The sequence below is a fragment of the Zalophus californianus genome, chromosome 17, assembly GCF_009762305.2.
Source record: "Zalophus californianus isolate mZalCal1 chromosome 17, mZalCal1.pri.v2, whole genome shotgun sequence".
NCBI lineage: Eukaryota > Metazoa > Chordata > Mammalia > Carnivora > Otariidae > Zalophus > Zalophus californianus.
This window is the reverse complement of record NC_045611.1, coordinates 4,445,410-4,468,544: the sequence shown is the minus strand read 5'-3', so window position 1 is coordinate 4,468,544 and position 23,135 is coordinate 4,445,410. Positions and strand designations below refer to the sequence as shown.

At 49.8% G+C, this 23,135-nt stretch overlaps 1 protein-coding gene across 2 annotated transcripts in view; it reads left to right on the top strand.

The window, feature by feature from the left end:
* The first annotated feature begins 325 nt into the window (after positions 1-325).
* Positions 326-23,135, top strand: part of ATP2C2 (ATPase secretory pathway Ca2+ transporting 2) — a 62,481-nt gene continuing 39,671 nt past the window's right edge. For both annotated transcript variants that reach the window (XM_027618608.2, XM_027618607.2), the window contains exons 1-3: positions 326-492; positions 19,307-19,417; positions 21,977-22,093. In XM_027618608.2, the coding sequence (XP_027474409.1) occupies positions 394-492; positions 19,307-19,417; positions 21,977-22,093 (327 nt within the window). In that variant the 5' untranslated portion in view covers positions 326-393. The remainder of the gene's footprint in view (positions 493-19,306; positions 19,418-21,976; positions 22,094-23,135) is intronic.

The window sequence follows — 23,135 nt, the reverse complement described above, 5'->3', positions numbered from 1 at the left end:
ACCCAGTGACACAGGGTAAGGCGACGTCCGGGAATCCGCATTTTCAAGAAGTGTTCGCTCGCCCACCTCCACCCCATCCCTCGCTCCAGGTGATTCTTAGGATCTGGCAAGATTGGGAAACAGCCGGAGGTCTCAGACGCCGGCGCTAAGCCCACGGCTAGCTCCCGGGGCGGGGCCAGGTGCGCCGGGTGAGGCCGGGCGCGCCGCTCCGCCCCGCCCCGAGGGCGGGGCCCCACCTGCGGCGGGCAGGTAGGCGGCTACCTGGTAACCTAGGCCTGGCCTTGGAGGTTTGGGCGCGCGCAGCCAGTCCCGGCCACGCCAGGGACCGAGGGACGCGGGCAGGGCGGCCGCCGGCGGACGGGAGGCTGAGCGAGGGGGCTCCGCCTGGTCATCATGGTCGAAAGACGCTTTTCTCAGTTCCTGCAGAAACTCGCCTTCTCGGGCGCGGGCCACCTGTACGAGCCCCTGGAGAGGAGCGAGTTGGAAATCTTGGTGAGTCTGGGCGACCGGGCGCGGGCCGTGCGACTTGACTCTCCGCCCCACCGCAGCCCGCCCTCCCCCGGGACCCCGTCCGCGTGCTGCGGGCTGCGCTCCAGCAACTCGCCCCTCTGCCCCTGGCTCTGGAAAGAAACCGACTTCGGAGCAACGCCAGCTCTCATTTCTGCCCTGAGCCGGGCTCGCGCTATTTAACTCTCTAACGACAGCCCATTTTGTGGATTTGATACTGAGGCAGAGAGAGGTTACACGTGTCCCTTAAGACGCACCCAGCTAGCAAACGACCCAGCTAGGAACTTCACCTGGGTTTCTCTGACTCCAGACAATTTAAATTCCTAGTTCTCCGCACTAGGGCTGCTATATGGATTTTTTTTTTTTTAAGTTACTTGAATTGGAAAAAAAAAAAATCAAAGTGATGAAGAAAAAAAAAGCCAAAACACCTGGGGAACATGTTCTGGCAGTAATAGTAGTAATAATGGTGGAAATCGGGTAAAGAGCAGCCAGGCCTCCCAGCTTTGCTTCCTATATCTCCAACGCAGTTTTGAAAAGCACTCAAGTTTGTGTGTTGATTTTGAAACCTTCACGGGACCCTCTAGGATAAATCAACAGGATTATCAGGCTGGGGCGTGGGAGGGTTGGGGAGAGGAGGGGTTTCCCAGCGGCTGAACTGACACAGCTGTCCAAAAAAAGCCCTTCCACTTGGTGAAGCCAGGGTCAGTGGATGACCCGGCCCCTTTCTCCATAGCTTTGTGAGTATAAGCTTTGCATCTTGCAGGATATGAGAGCAGAGAGCACTGAATTCCTGCAGAAGCATCTCGGGGGCATTTCACTCTTTTTCTTTTCAGCCTAATCAGTCATTCAAAAATAAAATTCCTGAAATAGTGCTTTGGGTGTGCTCAGGAGAATACAGCTTTTGCCATGGCGGTCTGACTGGGGAAGGGAAACCTCTCATTACATTTACTTTTTTTTTTTACATTTACTTTTTAATGGAAAAGATCAGATGGAAAAAAAAAAACTTGATTTAAACTATTTAATTTTCCTCCCAAAGAATGAAAACAGTCAAAACGGTTTGGTGGTATGATTCCTAAATATTTGTGCATTAGAAAAATAGTATTTTATACATGAAGGTTAGCATGAGAATTCCGGCTCCCGGGTGGTAGGTCCACAGGGCTGTGTAACTAGCAGTTCTCATGTCATCTCTCTGTTTCTGAAGTGACGTGTGGGTTCAACAGGGATTGAAGGTAGAGTTTGATTATTTTGCTGAAATCGATTTCTCTACCCACGTGTCACGCCCTGGGTTCTGCTAAATGAGTTTGAAGTCAGTTTGCCAATACTGTTGCCTTTTCTTCATTACTTTTTCTATTTTTTTCTATCTTTTGGTTTTTGCATCATGCTGGGTATTTTCCAAACACTGCTGGTGTGTAGCTGGTTATGATTAGATTTAACAGGATGGCCAGGTGTCCCAGGTGTCCAGCTGTGCCAGGTATGAGGATGATGTAACATGACTAGAGATGCTGGGGTGAATTTGACCTCTGCACCAAAGTGGACTTCAGACTTCTGGATTTCTCCAGATCTTTTGCGAGGGGTCCTCGAGCGTATGGCAGGTCTTCAGCCTGAGGGGTCTCACCCATCTGGTCGTGGACCTGGATGTTCTCTGTAGCACCCTGAAGGGTGGGTGATAGGTGACATGGCAGCGGGGAGTGGAGGGGAGACTGGTGACCCAGGTGGCCGGTAGCAAAGGCTGGGTGAGAAGCAAAATGTCCTATCTCTGAAGGCTCCTGGTACAAACCCAGGAGATTGCACTGAAAGGAGCTGGGGGTGTGATGGGGTGGGGAGGCGACCTGTTTCCCACCAGCTCAGCTCAGAGCCTGAATCTTCTTTGCTCTCAAACTTACTTCCCCCCATTTCAACCTTTTTTTGCCAAGAAAAATGGAAAAAGAAGCCAAGTGTGATCACAGTGATCATTTCTACAAGAGCTGTAACTCTCTCTCATGAGCACTTGTTGTATGCAGTGTTCTGGGCAGCCTCTGAACCCCCCGCCACTTTGCCCAGCCACCTCACTTATAATACTAATTATTACTGAGAACTTGCTGTGTCTTCTTTTGGGTCTCTCTGTGCCGAGGTCACTTTTATTACTATAATCATATGATAGATGAGGACATGGAGGCTCACAGGTGGGGCCAGGCGCTAAGGATCCAGCTGTGTACAAAACTAAGTTCGTGGGGGAGGCCCACAGATGACAGAGAAACCAAGAGATGTTTAATTGGAAATCCAGGGTCTGGGGTGTGATGGGGAACAAGAAAGCAGAGTGGCCAGGCAGGGGACATGTGGTCGAGACAGGGGCCAGGGAGGACCCAGTTAGCAGCCTCAGAGGTTGAATCTGAGCTTAGTGCTCATGGCTCTGAAGATCTCCATTCTTGCCTTGTCACGACAAGGAAGGGGTTTGAGAGATCCTCTTCATTCAGCTACTGGAAAAAAACCTTCTCTGTGTTAACCTGAATGGTGGGTGAGGAGAATGTTGGACCAGAAATTCCTGCTTCCCAATGACTCGGTGCCAACTCCAGGGAAGTTATCTTTGACCCTCAGGGCTCCCATCTCTTAACCAAGTCTGGCTGGGCTCCACCCTGTGCTGCCTTCCTGGTTGGTGAACTGATTCATCCTCCTAAGGCTCTCCAGGGTGAAGATGGGGTTCCAGCAGACTGACGTGGTGGTCACCCATTCATTCAGCCCAGATTCACGGAGCATCTACTGTGTGTCGGGCCAGTGCTGCACGCCAGGGATGGGGCATAGAAGAAGCACACGCTCCCTGCTCTCCTGGTGGCAGAGATGGGGACCAAACTTCAGAGCACTGTTTAATGGTAGATGTGTAACAGCTGGGAGGGTGAGGGGTATTTAAGATTCCTAAGAGTGGCAAGGATCTGGAGGAGCGCGCTGGGAGAGGGACAGAGGTCATGGCGGTTCTGGGCCAAGGGGGTGAGGGGCAGGGGTGGGTGTGAGGATGAGGAGGTTGCAGAGGTGAACCATGAAAAGCCTCTGGACCATCATGAAGGATTTGGGCTTTATCCCTAGAGCAACAGGGAATTATTGGAGGGTTTAAACAGGTCATGACAGTCATTTCACTCATTCACAGATGCGCCAAACATTAAGAATGCAATCAACAAAACAGACACAATCCGATTTGCGTTTTGAAGAGATCACACCTGGGTTACAGGAGAATCAGGCACAGGAGGGCCTTATGAGACACACACACACAAACAAATCCTTAGTGTTTCTCAAAATCTAGCAAGATAGGACTTCTTCTTGAAGTAATGTACTGCAGCCTTCCAGTGTTGTCTTTTTTTTTTTTTTAAAGTTTTTATTTACTTATTTGACAGAGAGAGACACAACGAGAGAGGGAACACAAGCAGGGGGAGTGGGAGAGGGAGAAGCAGGCTTCCCACTGAGCAAGGAGCCCGATGCGGGGCTTGATCCCAAGACCCTGGGATCACGACCCGAGCCGAAAGCAGACGCTCAACGAATGAGCCACCCAGGCACCCCCAGTGTTGTCTTAAATTATTTGTATCAAAAAGTGACTTAAAGAAGTATAAACATAAAACTTGCAATAAATGTAGCTGTGTGTGTATAACACAACTCAAAAAATCAAACTAAGTTTATAATAAAATCACAAAGTACAAATGTAGAACTAAATTTTGATATGACTAGTAATTTTTTTCAAACTCAGCCACTGATGTTGAATGGTTGTATTGGTTATCTATTGCTGTGTAGCAAATTACTCCAAAATGCAGTGGTTTCAAACAACAAATGATCATCATCTCTCAGTTTCTGTTGGTCAGAAATCTGGGTGCATCTCAGCTGGGTGCTCATGGATCTGGTCTCTCATGAGGTTGTTGTCTAGCTGTTGCCTGGGGCTGTGGTCTCATCTGAAGGCTCACGGTGTGGAAGGGGGAAGGATTCACTTCCAAACTCATTCTTGTGGTTGTTTGCAGGCCTTGGACCCTTACTGTATGGGCCCGTTTACAGAGCTGCCTCATGGCTCAGCAGCTGGCTTCCCCAAGAGTGAATGATCCAAGAGAGATTGAGAAAGCATCCATAAAAGCCTAGAAGCCACAGGCTTTTTATAACCCAGTGTTGGAAGTGATATCTTATCACTTCTGCCATGCTCTATTCATTATAAGTGAGTCTAGGGACTCCTGACTGGTTCAGTCGATAGAACATCCAACTCTTGATTTTGGGGTCATGAGTTTGAGCCCCACATTGGGTGTAGAGATTACTTAAGTAAAAAAGAAGAAGTGAGTCTAGGTCTAGCCCATGCTTGGGGCAGGGTAAGGGTTTGGATTATACAAGTGCCTGAAGATCAAGAGGCAGGGATGGTTGAGGGTGAAGGCTGCCGGTGGTTGAAAGGAAGAGTTTCTTATATGAGATCTGTCACAGAAAAAGCAGAACCATGCCAGGTGCTTCGTCTGCTCAATAGTTATCTTTTTCTTACTGTTTTCATTGCTCTTGAATTCTAATCTTTATTTAGGCTCCTTTTGAATTTTGATTTTGATAATGCTTATGCTGAGAATGTCTAATTACATGTATGTGTACAAAATGCCATTTAAATATGTCCAGAGTTTGCTAGTTTAGGATAACCAGCCTCTTACTTAAGCACAGGGTACAGCAAGTGACCTGTGAATGTCAGTTTTCAAGGCTGTCACTTGGTAACTCTAGAATTGGCTCGTGACCTTGAAGGTAAGGTGAGTGTCGGGTATTGTGGGAAAAATATTCTTCCCTTGGTATTGATTACCACACTTGGTGCTCATCAGCTATGGCAAGTAGGTACGTTTGCAGACTGGATTCATGTCAAATCCCACTTGCAATGTGACTACACTACTCAGTGGTTCGATACTGTCAAGTTGACTTGTCAATACTGTGTGTTGTGTGATGGTTCCATTCTCCTGCCAGTTCCATTCTCTCTGAGCCGTGGAGAACCTTTCATCCCTGCAGGATGTCCTGTGATTGTTGTCACAGATGCACACATAACAGTGCTTTGTGATAAATTGGCCCCCAGAAGGTCTATATTAATTAGGGTAATCGTTGAGACACATAGTCAAAGTTCAGAAGTTCTTAGAAAACTGTGGGCTCTTGAGAATATGTCCAAAGCTGCCATCTTAGAAATCCTGCCCCAAATCCCAGTGTCATGAGCCTTGTTCTTAAGGGCGGCAGATCCTAACACCCCAGAGCTCCTCTGGGGAAGGAACTAGAAGGCTCGTGGATGGCTGTCTTCTCTCTCTGTCTTCACGTGGTCTTCTCTCCGTGTGTATGCGTCCAAATGTTCCTTTCCTACTAGGATGCCAGTCATATTGGGTTAAGGCCCATCCTAATGATTTCATTTTTACTTAATCACCTCTTTGAAGGGCTTACCTCCAAACACAGTCACAGTCTAAGGTACTAAGGGTTAGGACTTCAACCTATGAATTTTGGAGAGATACAGTTCAGCCCACAGCACTATCTATGTTCCTTATAGAATCTTGAAGGGTATTGGTGAGGAGGGACTGTGGGCCGTAATGGGGAAATATATAATCTTCTATAGGGGTTACAGATACTCTTGAAATTGTGTTATTAACTTAACCCATCTGGCCTAAGTCCCTAGGTAGGATATGGATGGACTGTGTTCTTGAAGCTCCACCATCTTCCCACTCTTCTTCCCATTGGTAGGGAACAGAGCCCAGCAAAACACATGTTTGCCCAACTTGAAACTCAAGTACACAATGGGGAAGAATTGCTCAGGATTCATGATTCCAGAGTTGCTGGGGAAAGGAAGACTTGAATCATCTGGAACAAAAGCAGGCACTACATATAATCATTCTTTATATTTCAAACCATTGAAACCAAACCACCATGTTAATTAGATCTGGTTATTTCACAGCTGACCCCAGGATTATACCACGTACTCCTCAGGAACCTCTTTTCTTTGCGGAAGGCTGAGCTTGGGGGTCCTTGTGGGTAGGGGGAAAGAATATTGACCCGGGAGACCATTCCTAACCAGGAGATCTTGGTTAGGGCTTCGACCGGGACCAGAAGCCCAGAGTTCCAGCCTGGAGTCCATTATTTATGGCAATGCAAATTAAGCATATTTCAAGTGTCATTGCCTGAAAGTGGAGACATTTGTTGTAAGAATCTGTGAAAATGTTGGATTCCCTTTCTGACTTCTAGGTTCCTCACCAGTGCCTTTCACTGGCTTTCTGTGAAGCCGATTAGATTATGTAATGTATGCAAATGCTTGACACACTTCTTGGCTCAGGAATATGCCTTCCTTCGGTGAATGTAGCGATTAAAAAAGAATAAATGAGCATTGTTTAAAACTCTCTGCATATGCCTCATCCAAAAAGTGATCATTTTTATTAAAACTCTTGGTACAATGCTTAGTTCAAAAAGTGACAGCAATTTTTATTAAGAATCTGTCACTGTCTTGGGGCACCTGGTGGCTCAGTTGGTTGAGCAACTGCCGTCAGTTCTAGTTGTGATCCCAGGGTCCTGGAATCAAGTCCTGCAACGGGCTTCCTGTTCAGCAGGGAGTCTGCTTCTCCCCCCTCCCTGCTCATGCTCTCTCTCTCTAAAAAAAAAAAAAAAAAAATCTGTCACTCTCTTGTTGTCTGACTTGGGTCAAGCGTGTGGCCCTGTGCCCAGAGAAGAGCCCAGTGTTAGGGACAGGACCGGCTCCATCATGTGTGGGGTCCAGTGCAAAAGGAAAATGGGGGGGAAATGACCAAGAATTTCAAGAGGACAACAGCAGGGCATTCCATGAAGCACACACCCTTCTGAGTACACCCATGGGGCTGGCCCTGCTGGGCGTCCCTGGGCATGAAGTCAGTAGTCAGACATGCTAACAAGTTCTTACTGTTTGGTTTCCCCCTTTTCAGCCCCCACACAGACTATACTTCTGGCTCTCCCCTACTTTTGTCCATTCTTTCTGTAAATCAGCTATTCTCCAGATGCGGTCTGGTACCCGCAATCTGAGTCTTAACAAGCCCTTGGGTGGGTCTGATGCTTGAGTTTGAAAACCACTGCTCAACACAGTTAGCTTCTCCATTCCTTGGACAGGCATCCTCCTGTTTGCCAGACCATTTTGGAGGCGCTGGAGACAAAATAGTGAGCAAAAAACACCTTACCGAGTGGAGCTTGCAGTCTGGCGGGATAGACACATCGTTCTCAAATAATTTTAGTAGTAGGCATAGAATTACAAACTGAGATAAGCCCCATGAAGGAAAGCACATGTAAGACGGGGGCTGGCCACAGCCTGTGTACGGGGGAGTGGTGGGGACTTTACTGCTGCGGTCTGGGTGCAATCCGGGGAGACTTCTCGTGGCAGGGCTTTGGAGGGTGGAGACTTGCATTCAAGCTACCACAGATTTCCCCAAGGCAAGCTGGCCTCCCTCCTCTGATCTGGGAGGTACCTGACGCCCAGGGGGATTCTGCAGAATTCTCATTCTCCAGTTTCAGGAACCCCCTCCCTGCAGCTGTCCCTCTCTCTGTCCCTCCCGCCCCCACATTCCAGCATTGAAATGTGACTGGTAGTTTGCCTTCCTTGATCACTGAAATCCGCTAATAGTAGTTGCTATTCTTTGACTATCTTTTATGAACCGGGAGCTATACATGTTTTTCTTTCCTTCCCTCCCTCTTTTTCCTTTCTAAACTTTTTTTCCCATAAGCCACAATAAAAATGTGCACAATAGAAGATGCCTCCTCCACCAGGCACTTGTTTGCTCCCACTTTCCTCCTCCTCGGTGGGGGGTGGAGGGAGGTACTGTTGGATCTGATCAGATGACTGCTTGCTTGGGCGTTGGAGGCCCCATTTGCTATGCAGTTCCTGAGAGGCTGGGTAGGAGCACTGACACCTGACCACTGACACCCGTAGCCCAGGCTACCTGCGGTAGCCTGCGTGCAAATTCTATTCTGCCACTTGCCAGGGGTGAGCCCCAGAGCAAATTCCTTAGTTTTCTGTATAGCAGTATTCACTGCAGTGATCCAGATCCGTTGTGGAAGGGAATGATTCAGTATGCGGAAAGCATTTAGGGCAGCCCCCATCTCAGTAATTATTATTTACATACAATTATGTAGCGTCTCTTTAAACAAACAAACCATAAAATCATCCTGTGCACACCATCTGCAACCCTTCCAGCCTTTCCATGCCCCTGCAGTATATACAGATGGAGAACATTCTTCAATGGGCTACATAAGTGTTTCTATGTAACCCACCCCCTGCTGATGGGCATTTAGATGGTTTCCTTTTTGTTAATGTTTAGAAGAATGTTCCAGGGAACATCTATGGGTGCACCACGTTATTTTGAATCCTTACAAAAAGCCCTGCAGAAATCTGAGGTTTGGGGAGTGCCACAGCTTGCCCGGGGTCACGCAGCTGTCCTGGGAATTGGGACCTGGGTCAGCCGGCATGTACTGGATGCTGGAGTTCTCCCACCTCCTCCTGGTCAGCTTTCTCTTCCATAAAGTTACTGACCTCCCCCATGATAGTTAGTAAGTATTTCACGGAGAGTCCTGTGAAGGCTGTGTCAGTACCCTGTTTCTCATACCTTTTCACTCTGGTTCTAGCATCTGTGGATTGTCCCTGCGGGGATCGATTACTTGCTGATCTTCTAGTTCCTTCGCTCGCTCCTTTCTTCCTTGGTGTGCTGGGAGGAGGGAGAGCTGCCCCTCTGCATGCTCGCTCACTCATTCATTCATTCATTCATTCATTCATCCATCTTATCATGAACTCACGAGTTCCTGTTTTAAGAAGTGTGCCAACATTCGTTAACACCATTTCTATTTTGATGTCCCAGATCTGGTGAATGGGAGCTTCTGCAGGGCGCCTGCTCTGCCCTCTGGATGTTCTTTCCATTGCTCTCTGAGCACGTCCCTGCTTCCTGGCATCACAAGAAAGTCTGGGCTCATTGGATAGTTTCCCTGCCAGACCCCAGAAGCAGCCATTTCTCCCCGGATTCTTGGCTTTTTTTGGTAGAAGAGTGGTCGTTACAAATCAAGCTCTGATGTCAGGTGTCCTCACGCTCCTGTGGTGTTGGGGCGGCTGGGCTCTCCCAGGGGGTGTGGTGTGTGTGTGTGTGTGTGTGTGTGTGTGTGTGTGTGTGTGTGTACACTGTGAAATCCGCATTTATAGCTCTGTGTGTACTATAAATACCTATATGTGCATCGATTCCATCCAATCCAGTGGATACCGCCAGCTTGGTGCCGCTCTTTCTAGATCCGTCACTCCCTTCCCCAGTGAGAGTGGCGGCATGTTTACTTATCGCACAATTGCCCTGCATGTACCCCTTCTCCTCCCCTTCCTGGTGGCCCCCAGTCACATTGGCCACCACCTCGCTCGGGCGTCTCCTCGTCGGGTCCCTGATCACCCTGGCCATCCCCGCAAAAGATGCGTGCGCCGTGTGTCTCGTGGGGTCACAATGCCATCCCACACACGCAGATCGCAAACACTGCCTAGATAGAATTTCAGGGGCTGGAAAATGCATCTGGCACCCACGTCGACCTGAGGCTGGGATTTAAGAACCCTGCCTCCGCAGTCCAGGGTGTGGGGTCTGATGATTCCCATCTTACAGAGGAGAAGACCGCCTCAGAGAAGTCGAGGGCCTGGCAGGGGGGCTGCACAGCTGATAGCTGGGGGAAGTAGAAGAGAGCCCAGATCAGTGAGTCGTGGGCCAAGCAGCCTTCCCTCTGCCCGGTCTGCTCATTCAGGGTTGTTTCCCCGTAACATTGAGGAGTCCTGGGCGGGCCCCTTGGGTTACCTGCCTCCGTCCTCCCCGATGTGAGAGTCCCCATGTGAGCCTCCCTTTGCTCTGTGCATCCCAGGGGGCTTGTCCTACCCGCCTGCCCAAGCCCCTGCGTGGTCTTGGATTCTCGAGCACTCCTTCCACTAGGCAGCCCCCTCTCCTCCTGCACAGGCTCTGCCCCCCAGGCTTGGTCTGAACTGCCTTTCCTCCTTTGAATCAGCATTTCAGGCTGGTGACTCAAGATTCAAGAAGGTGCAAAAGGGAGTACCTTAGGAGTCTCTGGCCAGCTCTGTCTTCCAGCCACCCCCTTCCCAGACCCAAAGGCGACCCACCCTGGTTTCCTTTCCCTTTTCATTATCTGTAGGCTAACTTAGTACTCACAGTATCATGCACCTTTGCCCCTTCTCTTGTTAATGGGACCACTGCTTGGAAAAACCGCCTGGCAGTGTCCAGCATCACTCCAGTCTCATGTGCTGATGACCCAGCATCCCACCCGGGAGAAATGAGGGCTTGTACCTGCTTACACAGACCTGCACATGACTGTTGGTGGAAGTGTCACGTGTAATAGGCCAAACCAGACACAACCGAGATGCCCAACCACATGCAAATAGTTGAGTGAATTCTGGCATATCGGATCAGTGGAATTCTGGAAATATGACAGAGCAACAAGAGAGGATGGATTACAGTTTTTCATCCCTGTCGTTCATAGAGCAACACAGGTGCATCTCGCTGCGGTAACACTGGGTAAGAGGAGGTAGACACAAGAGGACATATGTATGATTTATATTCATTTCTGTGGTGTTCCAAAACAGAGTAAGTCCACGTGGCTAGAAATCCAAATGTGGCTCATCTTCCAAGGGGCCACTGACGGAGAGTGGGCATGGGCAGCCTTCCGGGTGCCAGAGAGGTTCTCCCCTGCATCAGCGTGGGGGGGTCCCTCAGGGGTCCACGTATGCCAGAAGGCATCCAGGTGCACACTTAATATTTGTGCACACAACCATATGTAGGTCATACTTCAACATATGTTTAATATTTTCCATACAGGTAAATAAAAAGCTTTCACCATCTGATTTTAATGGCAGCACAGTGTTTCATGGACACGGGGGTTTCCAAAAGTTGGCTGTTGTGAACAGGATTGCCGTGGATGACTTTGAACAGGTACTGCGCTGCAGTTAATAAGTGGGAAAAAGAGATTGCTGGAACTGGGCAGTTTTAGAGCCCGAGACTGCCCGATTCCTTTCTGAAAGCTCTGTCCCCTGGCACCGGGTGCCAGACTTGCGCCTCCCCCAGGAGACAGGTGACGCCCTTGGGCCGTTTTCAGCCGCACTCTGGTTTTCGGTGAGTTGGAGTCTCTTTTTACATGTCGAAGTTATCGCCCCCTTTCTGGGAACTCTTAGTTAATATCCTGCGTCCCTTTTGTAAAAACATGAGCTGGTGGTCTTTTGCTCCTTCATGAGTCAGAGCTCTTGGTTTGTGCGCAGAATTATTCATCGTCAGTGTTAGGAACCACAGGTACTTTCTCCAGCGTGGTGTTTGTCTTCGGACCTTGCAGAAGACAGTCCCCTTCTGCCTTTGTCTTGTGCTCAGAAAGTCCTTTCCGTGCTGAGATTTAAAACAAAACAAAACAAAAAACATAGTCCGTGATTTCTTCTCGTACTTTTAGGGTTTCTCTTAATTGTTCCTAATTGTCCTGGTTATTCTTTGGAACCAACTTGCCTGTGTAATTCCTCGATTTAGGGCAAGGACCATGTCTGCTTTCCTGAGGTACCAGGCCTGGGTTCCTGCACACCTTGAGCGGTTGGGGAGTGGATGAGGGGACCAACAAGGGCTTGAAGAGGGGACGCTCAGCAGAGAACTCGGGCTGGATGCACGGGCCACGGTGCGGGGCATTTTCTCGGCTTCCAAGGGGAAGCCCGTCGAGTTGGGAGCACTCGTTCCGTAACGTGTGACCAGACCTCCAGCTGCTGCCCCCTTGGCCGTCCGCCCAGGCTCCTGTCCTTGGCAACCCTCCCTCCCGTCATGGCTCCCGGCGCCTGGGGGCATGGAGACCTTCCAGGCGGCTCTGCTGTGTGCCCCTTCTTCCCTCCCCGCCTCCCTCCCTCCCTCCCACAAACATTTTTGAGCACCTTTTGTTTGCAGCACTGTGCGGGGCACTTGGGTGTACACCGATCTGAGCAGCCGCTCCCCCGTGTGGCTGTGGGTCCAGTGCTGGAGGCGGGCAGGTGGATCTGCGGTGTGCAGGCTGTAGGGAGGATGGGGAGTCTGGGAGCTCAGAGCCTGGGTTCCTTGTGGGGCCCATGGTGGCTGGTGTGTCAGTGCCTTTGGGCTGCTTTAACAAATGACCACAAACAACACAAGTGGCTTAAAACAACACAAGTTCAGGGCGCCTGGGTGGCTCAGTTGGTTGAGCGACTGCCTTCGGCTCAGGTCATAATCCTGGAGTCCCGGGATCGAGTCCCGCATCGGGCTCCCTGGTCTGCTTCTCCCTCTGACCCTCCCCCCCTCTCATGTGCGCGCTCGCGCTCTCTCTCTCTCTCTCTCTCTCTCTCTCTCTCTCTCATTCTCTCTCTCTCAAATAATAAAATCTTTAAAAACACACACACACACACACACACACACACACACACACACACACACACACACAGGTTCATTGTCTCACAGTCCTGGAGGTCAGAAGTCCCACACGGGTCTCACTGGGGTAAAATCGAGGTGTGGGCAGGGCTGCGATCCTTCTGCGGGGGTTCCGGGAGGAATCTGTTCCCTTGCCTTTTTCCAGCTTCTGAGGGCGGCGCACATCCCTTGCCTCGTGGCCCTTCCTCCACCTTCAGTGCTGGGAATCCTGTTGCCTCCCCACCCCCTCCTTTCTACCCCCTGCGTCCCTCTGACAAGGACCCCGTGAGTACCTGAGGCCCGTCCGGATCATTCAGGATCACCTCCCCAGCTGAAGATCTCCTTCAGGACACCTGCAAAGTCCCATTTTCTATGTGAGGGCACATGGTCACAGGCTCCAGGGATCAGGACAGGGACATCTCTTGGGGGCATCATTCAGGCTCAGCTTCTCCCCTGCTCCCACCAGCCTCTACCCCTACTCCCCTTGGGGGTTCCAGAAAGTCGTGTTTCTCTATGTGCTTTCTCCCTTCTGCCCTTTGCTCAGCACAACTCCTGCCAAGATGTTTTCTCGTCTTTTATGGCACAGTGACAAAGTGCTGGTCTGGGAGGCGGCCAGTTTAGCCATCTCCGCATTTGTGGGATGGGGATTAAAAGTGCACCCACCTTGGGGCGCCTGGGTGGCTCAGTCGTTAAGCGTCTGCCTTCGGCTCAGGTCATGATCCCAGGGTCCTGGGATCGAGCCCCGCATCGGGCTCCCTGCTCGGCGGGAGGCCTGCTTCTCCCTCTCCCACTCCCCCTGCTTGTGTTCCCTCTCTCGCTGTGTCTCTCACTGTCAAATAAATACATAAAATCTTTAAAAAAACAAACAAACAAAAAAAGTGCACCCACCTCAAAGGGCTGCAGGGATGATTTAATGAGACTGTGGATGTCAAATGCTGGGTAAGATGTCTGATATCAAAATGTTAGCTGTTATATCTGCTGCATCATTGCATTACATGTTATTGCTGGGGTTGTGATATATTATCCTCATTATGACCTGTTAACTGTTCTCAGCCACCCCTTCCTTGGGCATCTCCTTCTCTTGTCTGCCCAACTTCTAGAAGGACGTGGGGGCACCTGCTGCCTCAGGTCTCGTCCTCACCCCTCCCCCGGGAAGCAGAAGGAACCCTCCCTGCTTGAACTGACTCCGCAGCTCTCCCAGCCCAGTGCTCCCAGTCTGGTGCTTGGTCCATTGGCCCTGGCCTTCTCTCTCTAAGATGGCAGCCCCTTAAGACCAGGACCGTATAGAATTGCTCTTTGAGTGCATCTCCCAGCTAGGCATCCTCAGCTCAGCTCTGGCTGCATATTAGAATCACCAAAAAAAAGGGGGGGGGGCTTTTAGGACTCCTGCTGGCTGAGTGCCACCCCTTAGTTGGTTGGCCTGGGGATAGGCCACAGTAATGTATTTTTACAAGACCCCAGTGGTTCTCCAACTTTGGAGTGCAGTGCTGTCCCCTGGAGAGCTTCTTAAAGCACAGATTGCAGGATCCATGCCCAGAGTTTCTGATCCATTAGATCCAGGGTAGGGCCTGAGAATCTGCCTTTCTAACATGTTCCAGGTGATGCTGGCCTGAGGACCACTCATTGAGAACCACCAGGCTAATGCATAACCGGGTAATTCACAGACATGTGCCTTAGGAGAGACCGTTGCACAAGTCTGGGAAAGAAGGAAGAATTTGCATTGAGTTGGGTCATTGGCCCCTCCTCTCAAATGTCACCTCCTTAATGACCCTGGCTGCCTGATTGTTCTTGGGTTGCTGTGACCCTTACATTGTTCCTCCCCAAGTGCCTTGATTCCAATGACTGCATCCACCCACATTATGAAATTCTTGAAGAGTCAGGGCTGTGTGGCTCCCTGGGCCCTCGACTTCCTCTCTGGCTCCCTCCCTCCCTCTGAAACCTGTCAGAGCCTCACTCTGTCACTACTTCAGGGCACTTGGGGTTCCCCAAATGGACCATTTGCTCTGCTTGGCACCTTCCCGCCTTTTCTTCCAGAGCCCAGCTGGTCCCCTCTTCCCTCCGAGGGAACTCACTCCTCTACCTTCTTCAAGGCCTGAGCCCCACCCCCACTCTGAATCGCGCCCCTGCATGTCTCCTTTCTAGAATGAGGTGTCCCCATCACAACAGTGCCACCTGGGGCATGAGTGTCTCTTGGCTTGTTCCTTCCCAGTGTCACCAGATTTGCACAGACACCCGGTTGCATTTGCATTTCTGATAAAGAGTGAGTAATGTTTTAGTATATGTGTGTCCTGTGCAATATTTGGCAAGCTCCCCTTCTTTCTGTTCACTTATGCTTCCCAGGGGCCAGACCCTGCACTTGGGGCTCCGTGTCCAGTTTTCTATTAGCCCCCGGAACCTTATGAGTCTCTGCTATTGAAACCCTCTCTTTCCAGAGGGAGAAATGGAGGCACAGGGGAGGTTTTGGACAAATATCTTAAAGAAATCAATGTCTAAGCCCTTTAAACAGGGAAGCAATCACTGGGGTCTAACGCAGTAAGTGTTTGCAATGAACTGAATCCCCTGAGCCGGACGGGAAGGCAGAGAAAGCCTGGCTTCTGGCTCAGCGTAGGCTAGTTGCCCTGCAAGGTGCCACGTGAGCACCTGCCCTGCAGTGAGCTCCCAGCTCACTCTGTCAGCCAACTCATCTTTCAGCAAATGTCATATTTGTCCTTGGTGGCTCCTCTGGAAGCCCCCCCTAGGTTAAACGTCAGCTCTGAGCCATCTTTGCTTAGTAAAAACACCCTAAGAACACTCTAAGTCCTTAAGTTCCAGACCATTTCCTTAGGGGTTGGGAAAGCCCCACATCATCACCAGCCCTGGCAGGCCCGCGTGGGTCTGTTTGCCATGGGCAAACAACACCTTGGATATCACCCAGGGGGCACAGAAGATCACATATTGTATGATTCAATTTATATGAAATACGCAGAATAGGTAAATCCCTCGAGACAGAGAGAAGGTCGGTGGCAGCAGCGAGGGGCTGGGGGAGGTGGGGGGGGTGACCAATCGATCGTGCACCCCAGCTCTCCTTTTGGGGGAATGAAAATGTCTTGGAACTTAGATGGACGGGGTGGCTGCCTAACATTGGAACTATACTAAATGCCACAGAATTGTTCCCTTTAAGATGGTTAATTTTTTTTCATTTTATTTTATTTTTTATTTTTTAATTTTTATTGTTATGTTAATCACCATACATTACATCATTAGTTTTTATGTAGTGTTCCATGATTCATTCTTTGTGCATAACACCCAGTGCTCCACGCAGAATGTGCCCTCTTTAATACCCATCGCCAGGCTAACCCATCCCCCCCACCCAAGATGGTTAATTTTATGTTATGTGAATTGCATCTTAATTAAAAAAGAGAGAATAAAGGAGAAGGGAGAGTTGCCCCCCGCATCAGGTTTGATGGGAAGCGAGGACCAGGGGTGCTCCCAGAGAGAGCGCCTGTCCTCAGTCAGGATGAGCCACTCTAGTGGCAGTGGGCACACGCTGAGATTCTCACCAGATGGACGTAGATGAGTGTGTGTTCTAGAGGGAGTGAGCCAGCCACATGTGAGCATCCCGGGCAGAGGTCCCCCGCACGCAGGTGGGGCTCAGGGGGCATGCGCTCACCCCCGTATCCAAGGGCTCTGCTTTCTGAAACTGACAGCCCCACAGCAAGATAGAGTGAGCCCTGACTGATGGTGTTCTGGTCCACACCATGCCCCAGCAGCCGCGGAACCTGGGAGGGAGCTGGCCAAAATGGGTTGGGAAGGAGATGGGAGGCCAGAAGGCGAGTGTAGACAACTCCTTCCTAAGCTCCACTATAGTGAATGAGAGAAGTGAGTGCGTACGTCTCCAATGTGTAGCCCAGAAAGGAGGTGGGTCTAGACTGCATCAAGCCCTCCACGTGCCCATGCTTGCTCGATTCTACAAAAGCACTATGAGGGAGGCATCATCATGCCCATTTTGCAGATGAGGGAATTGTGATCAGAGAGGTTGTCACTTGCCCGAGGGGACGTGCTGGCAAGTGGAGCTGGGCTGTGTGACCTGGACAACACTAGGGTGAGGGTAAACTGAGGCTTGTGGTTGAGAGCATGCATCCAGTCATCCATTCAGTGGAGCTGAGGGCGTGCGCCTTTCGAGTGGTGTCCTCTGCTATGACTGAGAAATGCTCATGGCGCACTCCCCACGTCCCCCAGGCACTGGTTGCCACCCTGCAGAGTGGCCGCACTGTCCGCGGATAGCGGCATTTCAGTGATAATCTCTTGCTGGCAGTTGTACAGGTGCCATCAGGGAGAGGTCCAGGATGCTGAGAGGGTGGAGCGGGCTCTGATCTGGCCTGGGAAGACATCAAGACAGAGTAATCTTTCCACGTCTAACACGGGGTTTCTCACCCTCCGCATTACTGAGGTTTTGTACCACGTCATTCTTTGCGTGCCCGATGCATGGAGGATGCTTGGCAGCCTGTCTGGCCTCCACTCACTCACTCTGGTCAGCAGCACCCCTGTCCCCCAGTGATGATCTCCAGACATTGCCAGAGTCTCTTGGAGACAAAGCTGCCCCTGGCTGAGAATCCCTGATTGAAAGTAACAGTGTCGTGACCATGAATGTGCCACCAGGACCCCCCGCAGGAGCCCTGGAGCAGCCTATTCCTGGGGGGCACAGGACTCCTCCAACAGGCAGCATTGTGTTTCATGGGTCTAAGAGTTAGGGTTTTAGCAGGAGGGTGGACATGAGGTGGGGTCTGCTGCAGCCATATGGAAAACCGTGGGTTTTATCCTGACAGCAAGTAGAATCTATCCAATGTTTGAAGCATGGTGCATGTGTGTGGGGTGGGGGTGGGGCAGGGGGACTGGATTTATGATTTTCAGGGTCATTCCGATGCTATATAAAAAATAAATTGGGTGTGGTTATGGCCAGAAAGAAATGGCAAGACCAGGAATGGCCAGCCGGGCAGGACTGAGTCCACGTGTGGTGTGAACAAGAACGGAGTGTCTGATTTGGGGTGATGGAACCAGAGCTTATGAACAGAAAAAAAAAGTTCTGTCTCATTTTGTGATGCACGATACTCTTAAATGCTGACCTAAGGAGAGCTCCTGAAAGTTGGGGGCGCCTGTTGAATGTAATCATGTCCGTGCTTTGTGGTCATGGCACAAGTGAGAACAATCCCAGGAAGTGGATGTGGTTGGCATAGCGTTTCTAAGCAACAAGGCATTTGGGAGACCCTACTGGGGATGGGGGGCCAGCAAGAAGGAAGAGGGGAATTTGCCATCTCTGTTCTAGCTGAAGGAAGAGGTTGGCCACTGACTCCCTCCCCTTCCTCCTTCCCAGTGCCTGACAACCTGCTGGAAAAGGAAAAGATGATTATCATGTCCTGGGGGATTGGAATACTAGGAATCACTTTGCAAAAATACCTAGCATTTTCCTGATTGAGATCTCCTGTGCTATGGTGTCTTCCCATGCCCTTCAGGTATTTCATATGAGTGCTTCCCAGGCCTGCCAGATACCCAGAACTCAGCTGGGTTCCTCCCTTCCCTTGGGTTATTGCAGATGAAACACAGAACAGGCCTTGATATCACCTATCATCATCAGGGGGCTTCCTCTACAATGTGGCACATACTTGACCAAGATCCCACAAGTTCAGGAATCAGGATTCTAAATGTGTTCATTATTGCCCTCCTCTGTCAGCTTGGTACATTCCTGCCTGTTAAATAAGTTTGCTTAAAAATAGATGCATCAGCGGGCGCCTGGGTGGCTCAGTCGTTAAGCGTCTGCCTTCGGCTCAGGTCCTGATCCCAGGGTCCTGGGATCGAGCCCCACATCAGGCTCCCTGCTCGGCGGGAGGCCTGCTTCTCCCTCTCCCACTCCCCCTGCTTGTGTTCCTGCCCTCTCTGTGTCTCTCTGTCAAATAAATAAATAAAATCTTTAAAGAAAATAGATGCATCAGTAATAACCAATAACTGGAAACAACCCAAAGGTCCATCAAGAGTAGAACATAAATAAATTGTGATAGGCTCAGTCAGTGGAATACTAAAGAGCCATGAAAATTAGCAGCCATCCCTGCGTGTAGGTCATGCGTGAATCTCACTAACACCGCCGAGTGGAAGGAGGCAGACATGGGAGAGTAGCTACTGCAGGTTACTTTTTATATATAAAGTTCAAACCTGGCCCAACCCACCTAGGGTGACAGAGACCACGACAACCGTAACCCTTCCTCCAGTGGGAGGGGAGCACGAGTTGCTTCTAGGGGCCGGTAATGTCTGTTTCTTGATCTGGAGGCTGGCTGTATGGGTCAGTTTGTGAGAATTTGCGCCGTACTTAAGATATGTGCATTTTCTCTGTGTGCATTAATACTTTGAAAATAGCATATCAGTACAAAATTACAATTCACTTAATAGCAATCCTACTTTTTTCACAGATTGGTGGGCAGTGTGAATTGAAAGCCATCGAAAAAGAGAAAACAGTTGCAGCCCTGTCACCCAAGGAGGCAAGCAAATGCCACAAAGAAGACTTGGCCAAAGCATTTTATGTAAGAATTGAATTTGCCTTTGAGGCTAGTATGGTAAGGTTTTTAGCTTCAGAAGAAAGCAACACAAATTATACATTTTTATCATCATTGCTAGAAAATGCTGCTGATGTTGACCTGTTTTGATATCCCACGTGGACTGTCGTCATCATTGTTGTCAACGGAACCAACCCTCATGGGGCCCTTGCCAGAGGACAGACACCCTCCCCCATCTCTATATCCTTGTTTCTCTTACTCGGAGACCCAGAGAACATGGGAACCCACATGGTTCCAGAGGAGCACAGTGAGACTCGAATCCAGGTGGTCTGACATGAAAGTTCAAACTTTTTAATCACCCCCTGTTCACACACTTCCTCCTTTATAATCCAGGGTGTTTGCACTTACTGAAACCAAACCCTTACATGTTTCTCAAGTGAATTTGATTTCCTGGCCAATGCAAGAAAACGTACACAGAAACACCCAACCAAACAACATCTTCCCTCCATGACGCTCTTCTCTGAGGCTAAAGAATGTTGCTTGCCTTCTGTTTTTAATTTACTTAGAAAACTGAGCATAGTGATGTGTGTGTGTATGTGTCTGTGTGTGTGTGTGTCTGTGTGTGTATTTACGCATAATCCACCACACTTTGGGAAAGCAAATAAAAATCCACTAATAAAGGGGCATAGGCCATACTCTCAAGACAATTAGAAATCAGTGTTTCGTGCCAGCCTTTTTTCCTCCCTCCCTCCCTCCCTCCCCCCTCCCCCCTCTCTCCCTCTCTCCCTCTCTCCTTCTCTCCCTCTCTCCCTCTCTCCCTCTCTCCCTCTCTCCCTCTCTCCCTCTCTCCCTCTCTCCCTCTCTCTCTCTCTCTCTCTGTCTCTTTCTTTCTTTCTTTTTTGGAGAGAGAGAGTCGGGGGGGCGGGTTGCAGAGGGAGAGAAAGAGAGTCCCCAGCAGGCTCCATACCCAGCCCAGAGCCTGATGTGGGGCTCGTTCCCACGACCCTGAGATCATGACCTGAGCCAAAAGCAAGAGTCAGACCCTTAACCGACTGAACCACCCGGGCGCCCCATCATGCCAGCGTTTTCTTGAGAGTAATTCAAACATCTGTTTAAAGTCAAGTCCTGCTTGTTAGTATTAAGGGAAGGAAATAGTCTTACCTCACCTAGATGTCTTCCCTGTCCGGCAAACAAGTTTGGGTTTCTTTCTCTCTTGAAATGAATCTAGAAACCAGTTCAGCTTTCCCTGTCATCTCTTTCACCCCGTACAACTTTCTTGTTGCCGACTTTTTAAAAACAAAGATACCTGTGCTGCAACCAGAACAACAAAGTTGCCTTACATAATTATCAATTTAATATTAGTTAGTGTAAAGGGCTTGAAATTGTATCTGGCACAGTGTATGTACGATTTAATAATTTTAGCTATTGTTTCTAAGGAGGGGCCTTTTTTCTGTTGTTTTCTTTTTAATTTTTAATTATGGTAAAATGCACAACGTAAAATCTGCCGTCTTAAGCATTGTTCATGTACAGTTCAGGAGTATTGAGCCCACTTTGTGCAGCCAGCCTCCAGAGCTCTTCGCATCTTGCAAAACTGAGGCTCTGTCCCCATGAAACAGTGACTCCCTGCTGCACACCGCGCAGCCCCTAAGCACCCGCCTCCGCCTCTTCACCTTTGGGAATCTGACTACGCCTCCTGGAAGTGGGATCGTGTAGTCCGCCTTTTCCTGACCGGTGTACTCAGCCACCACGGGGCCCCTGGGCTGTTCCCACCTCTTGGCTATTGAGAATAGCGCTGCTAGGGGCGCCTGGTGGCTCAGGTGGTTAAGCCTCTGACTTGACTCTCGGTTTCAGCTCAGATCATGATCTCAGGGTCATGGGATGGAGCCCTGTGTCGTCCGCCTCCACGCTCAGCAGGGAAATCTGCTTGAGATTCTTAACCCCCTCCTTTTCCCTCCCCCTTTGCTCCTCCCCCCATTCATACTCTCTCTCTCTCTCTCTCTCTCTGTCTCTCTCTCGTGCGCGCGCGCGCGCTAAAATAAATAAATAAAAATCTTTGGGGGAAAAAAAGAGAGAATAGCAGTCCTGTGAACATTGGTGCCCACACATCCCTTCGAGACCCACCTCTTTTGGTATCTCTTCACCAAGAAGGGTAACTGCTGCATCGTGTGGGGACCCTATTTTTAATTCTTTGAGGAATCCCCATACCATGATGTATAGCAGCTGCAGCATTTCAGGTTTCCAAGGCCTGTTTTTTTTTTTTAAAGAAGAAAATAGAAGTGTTTCTGTATTTCTGGAATTCCCTGCTACAATCCCACTCATTGAAATTTAGGCTTAAGGTTGTCTTTTCTGCTGTAATTAGAGGGCAGAAGTGCAGTCTTAATTGAGAAAGAACTGGCCTGTGGGTGTTCTGCTCTCTCTGTTCCTATTCGCTCGGGGTCTTCGAACAAGTTCCTTCTCCTTCGTGGACAGTCCAATTTCCTGGTCCATTTTGGACGCGACTGGCTTCTGAAGGGGGAGTTCTGTGAGGTGGGCACCCTGGTCGCTCAGGGCCCAACGGTGAGCCCGTGCCTAACCGTGTCATTCCAGGTGGACTTAGAAAATGGGCTGTCTGAGTTCTCGGTGTCGCAACGGAGACAGGTCCATGGCTGGAATGAATTTGTCGCTGATAACACCGACCCCGTGTGGAAGAAATATCTTGATCAGGTAGGTGTCATTCCTTGCATTGACTTGTGTAAGCCAGAGAGGGTGGAGTAGTCATTCATTCTTTAAATATTGATTGGGGGTGTCCTTGGACCAGTCTTGGGGTGCAGGGGTGCAAAGATGAAGAAGGCTCCCTGCTCATTCAGGCTGGTTTTAGCCAGCAGGAGGGATGGCCATGAGTAGATCTGTAACTACCCAGGCAGCCTTGATCATGAATAATAGTTGTTACATTCATAGAGGGTTTTTCACATGCTGGGCACCATGCTGAGTGAGTAAATAAGTAAGCATTAACTCACTTCGTCTTCCTTTTTTTTTAAGATTTTATTTATTTATTTGACAGAGAGAGACACAGCGAGAGAGGGAACACAAGCAGGGGGAGTGGCAGAGGGAGAAGCAGGCTTCCCGCGGAGCACGGATCCCGACGCGGGGCTCCATCCTAGGACCCTGGGATCATGACCTGAGCTGAAGGCAGACACTTAAAGACTGAGCCACCCAGACACCCCATCACTTCATCTTCCTCTTAACCTTCATTTTGAGATGAGGAGGGTGAACAGAGAAGTTGAAATATTTCCCCCAGGCTGTGTAGGGTTGCTAGGTTTAGCAAATAAAGATACAGAATGCCTTGTTAAGTTTGAATTTCAGATGAATACAGTTACTTTAATATAAATATATCCCAAATGTTGCATGGGACATAATTATACCAAAAAAATTGTCCCTTGTTTATCAGAAAATCAAATTTAACTGACTGTCCTGTAGTCTGTTTGGCAGCTGGAGTCTAATGTCCCACGGCAGTTAAGTGGTATGCTAGGGAGTAAAGCCAGGCAGCTGGCTCCAGAGCCGCTGCCCTTCTTGGCCTCTGCCCTCGGTGCTGGCACCGTGCCGAATGGATGGCACAAGTCGGATGCCTGGAAGCCACTGGGAGGAGGAAAGAAAAATTTGAAAGACACCTGGCTGCAAGTTCTGGTCTAGAAGTCAGTACCCCCACCACCTACCCAGGATCCATTCAGAAACCCCAGTTAATGGGCTGACTACCCCGGATACCTGA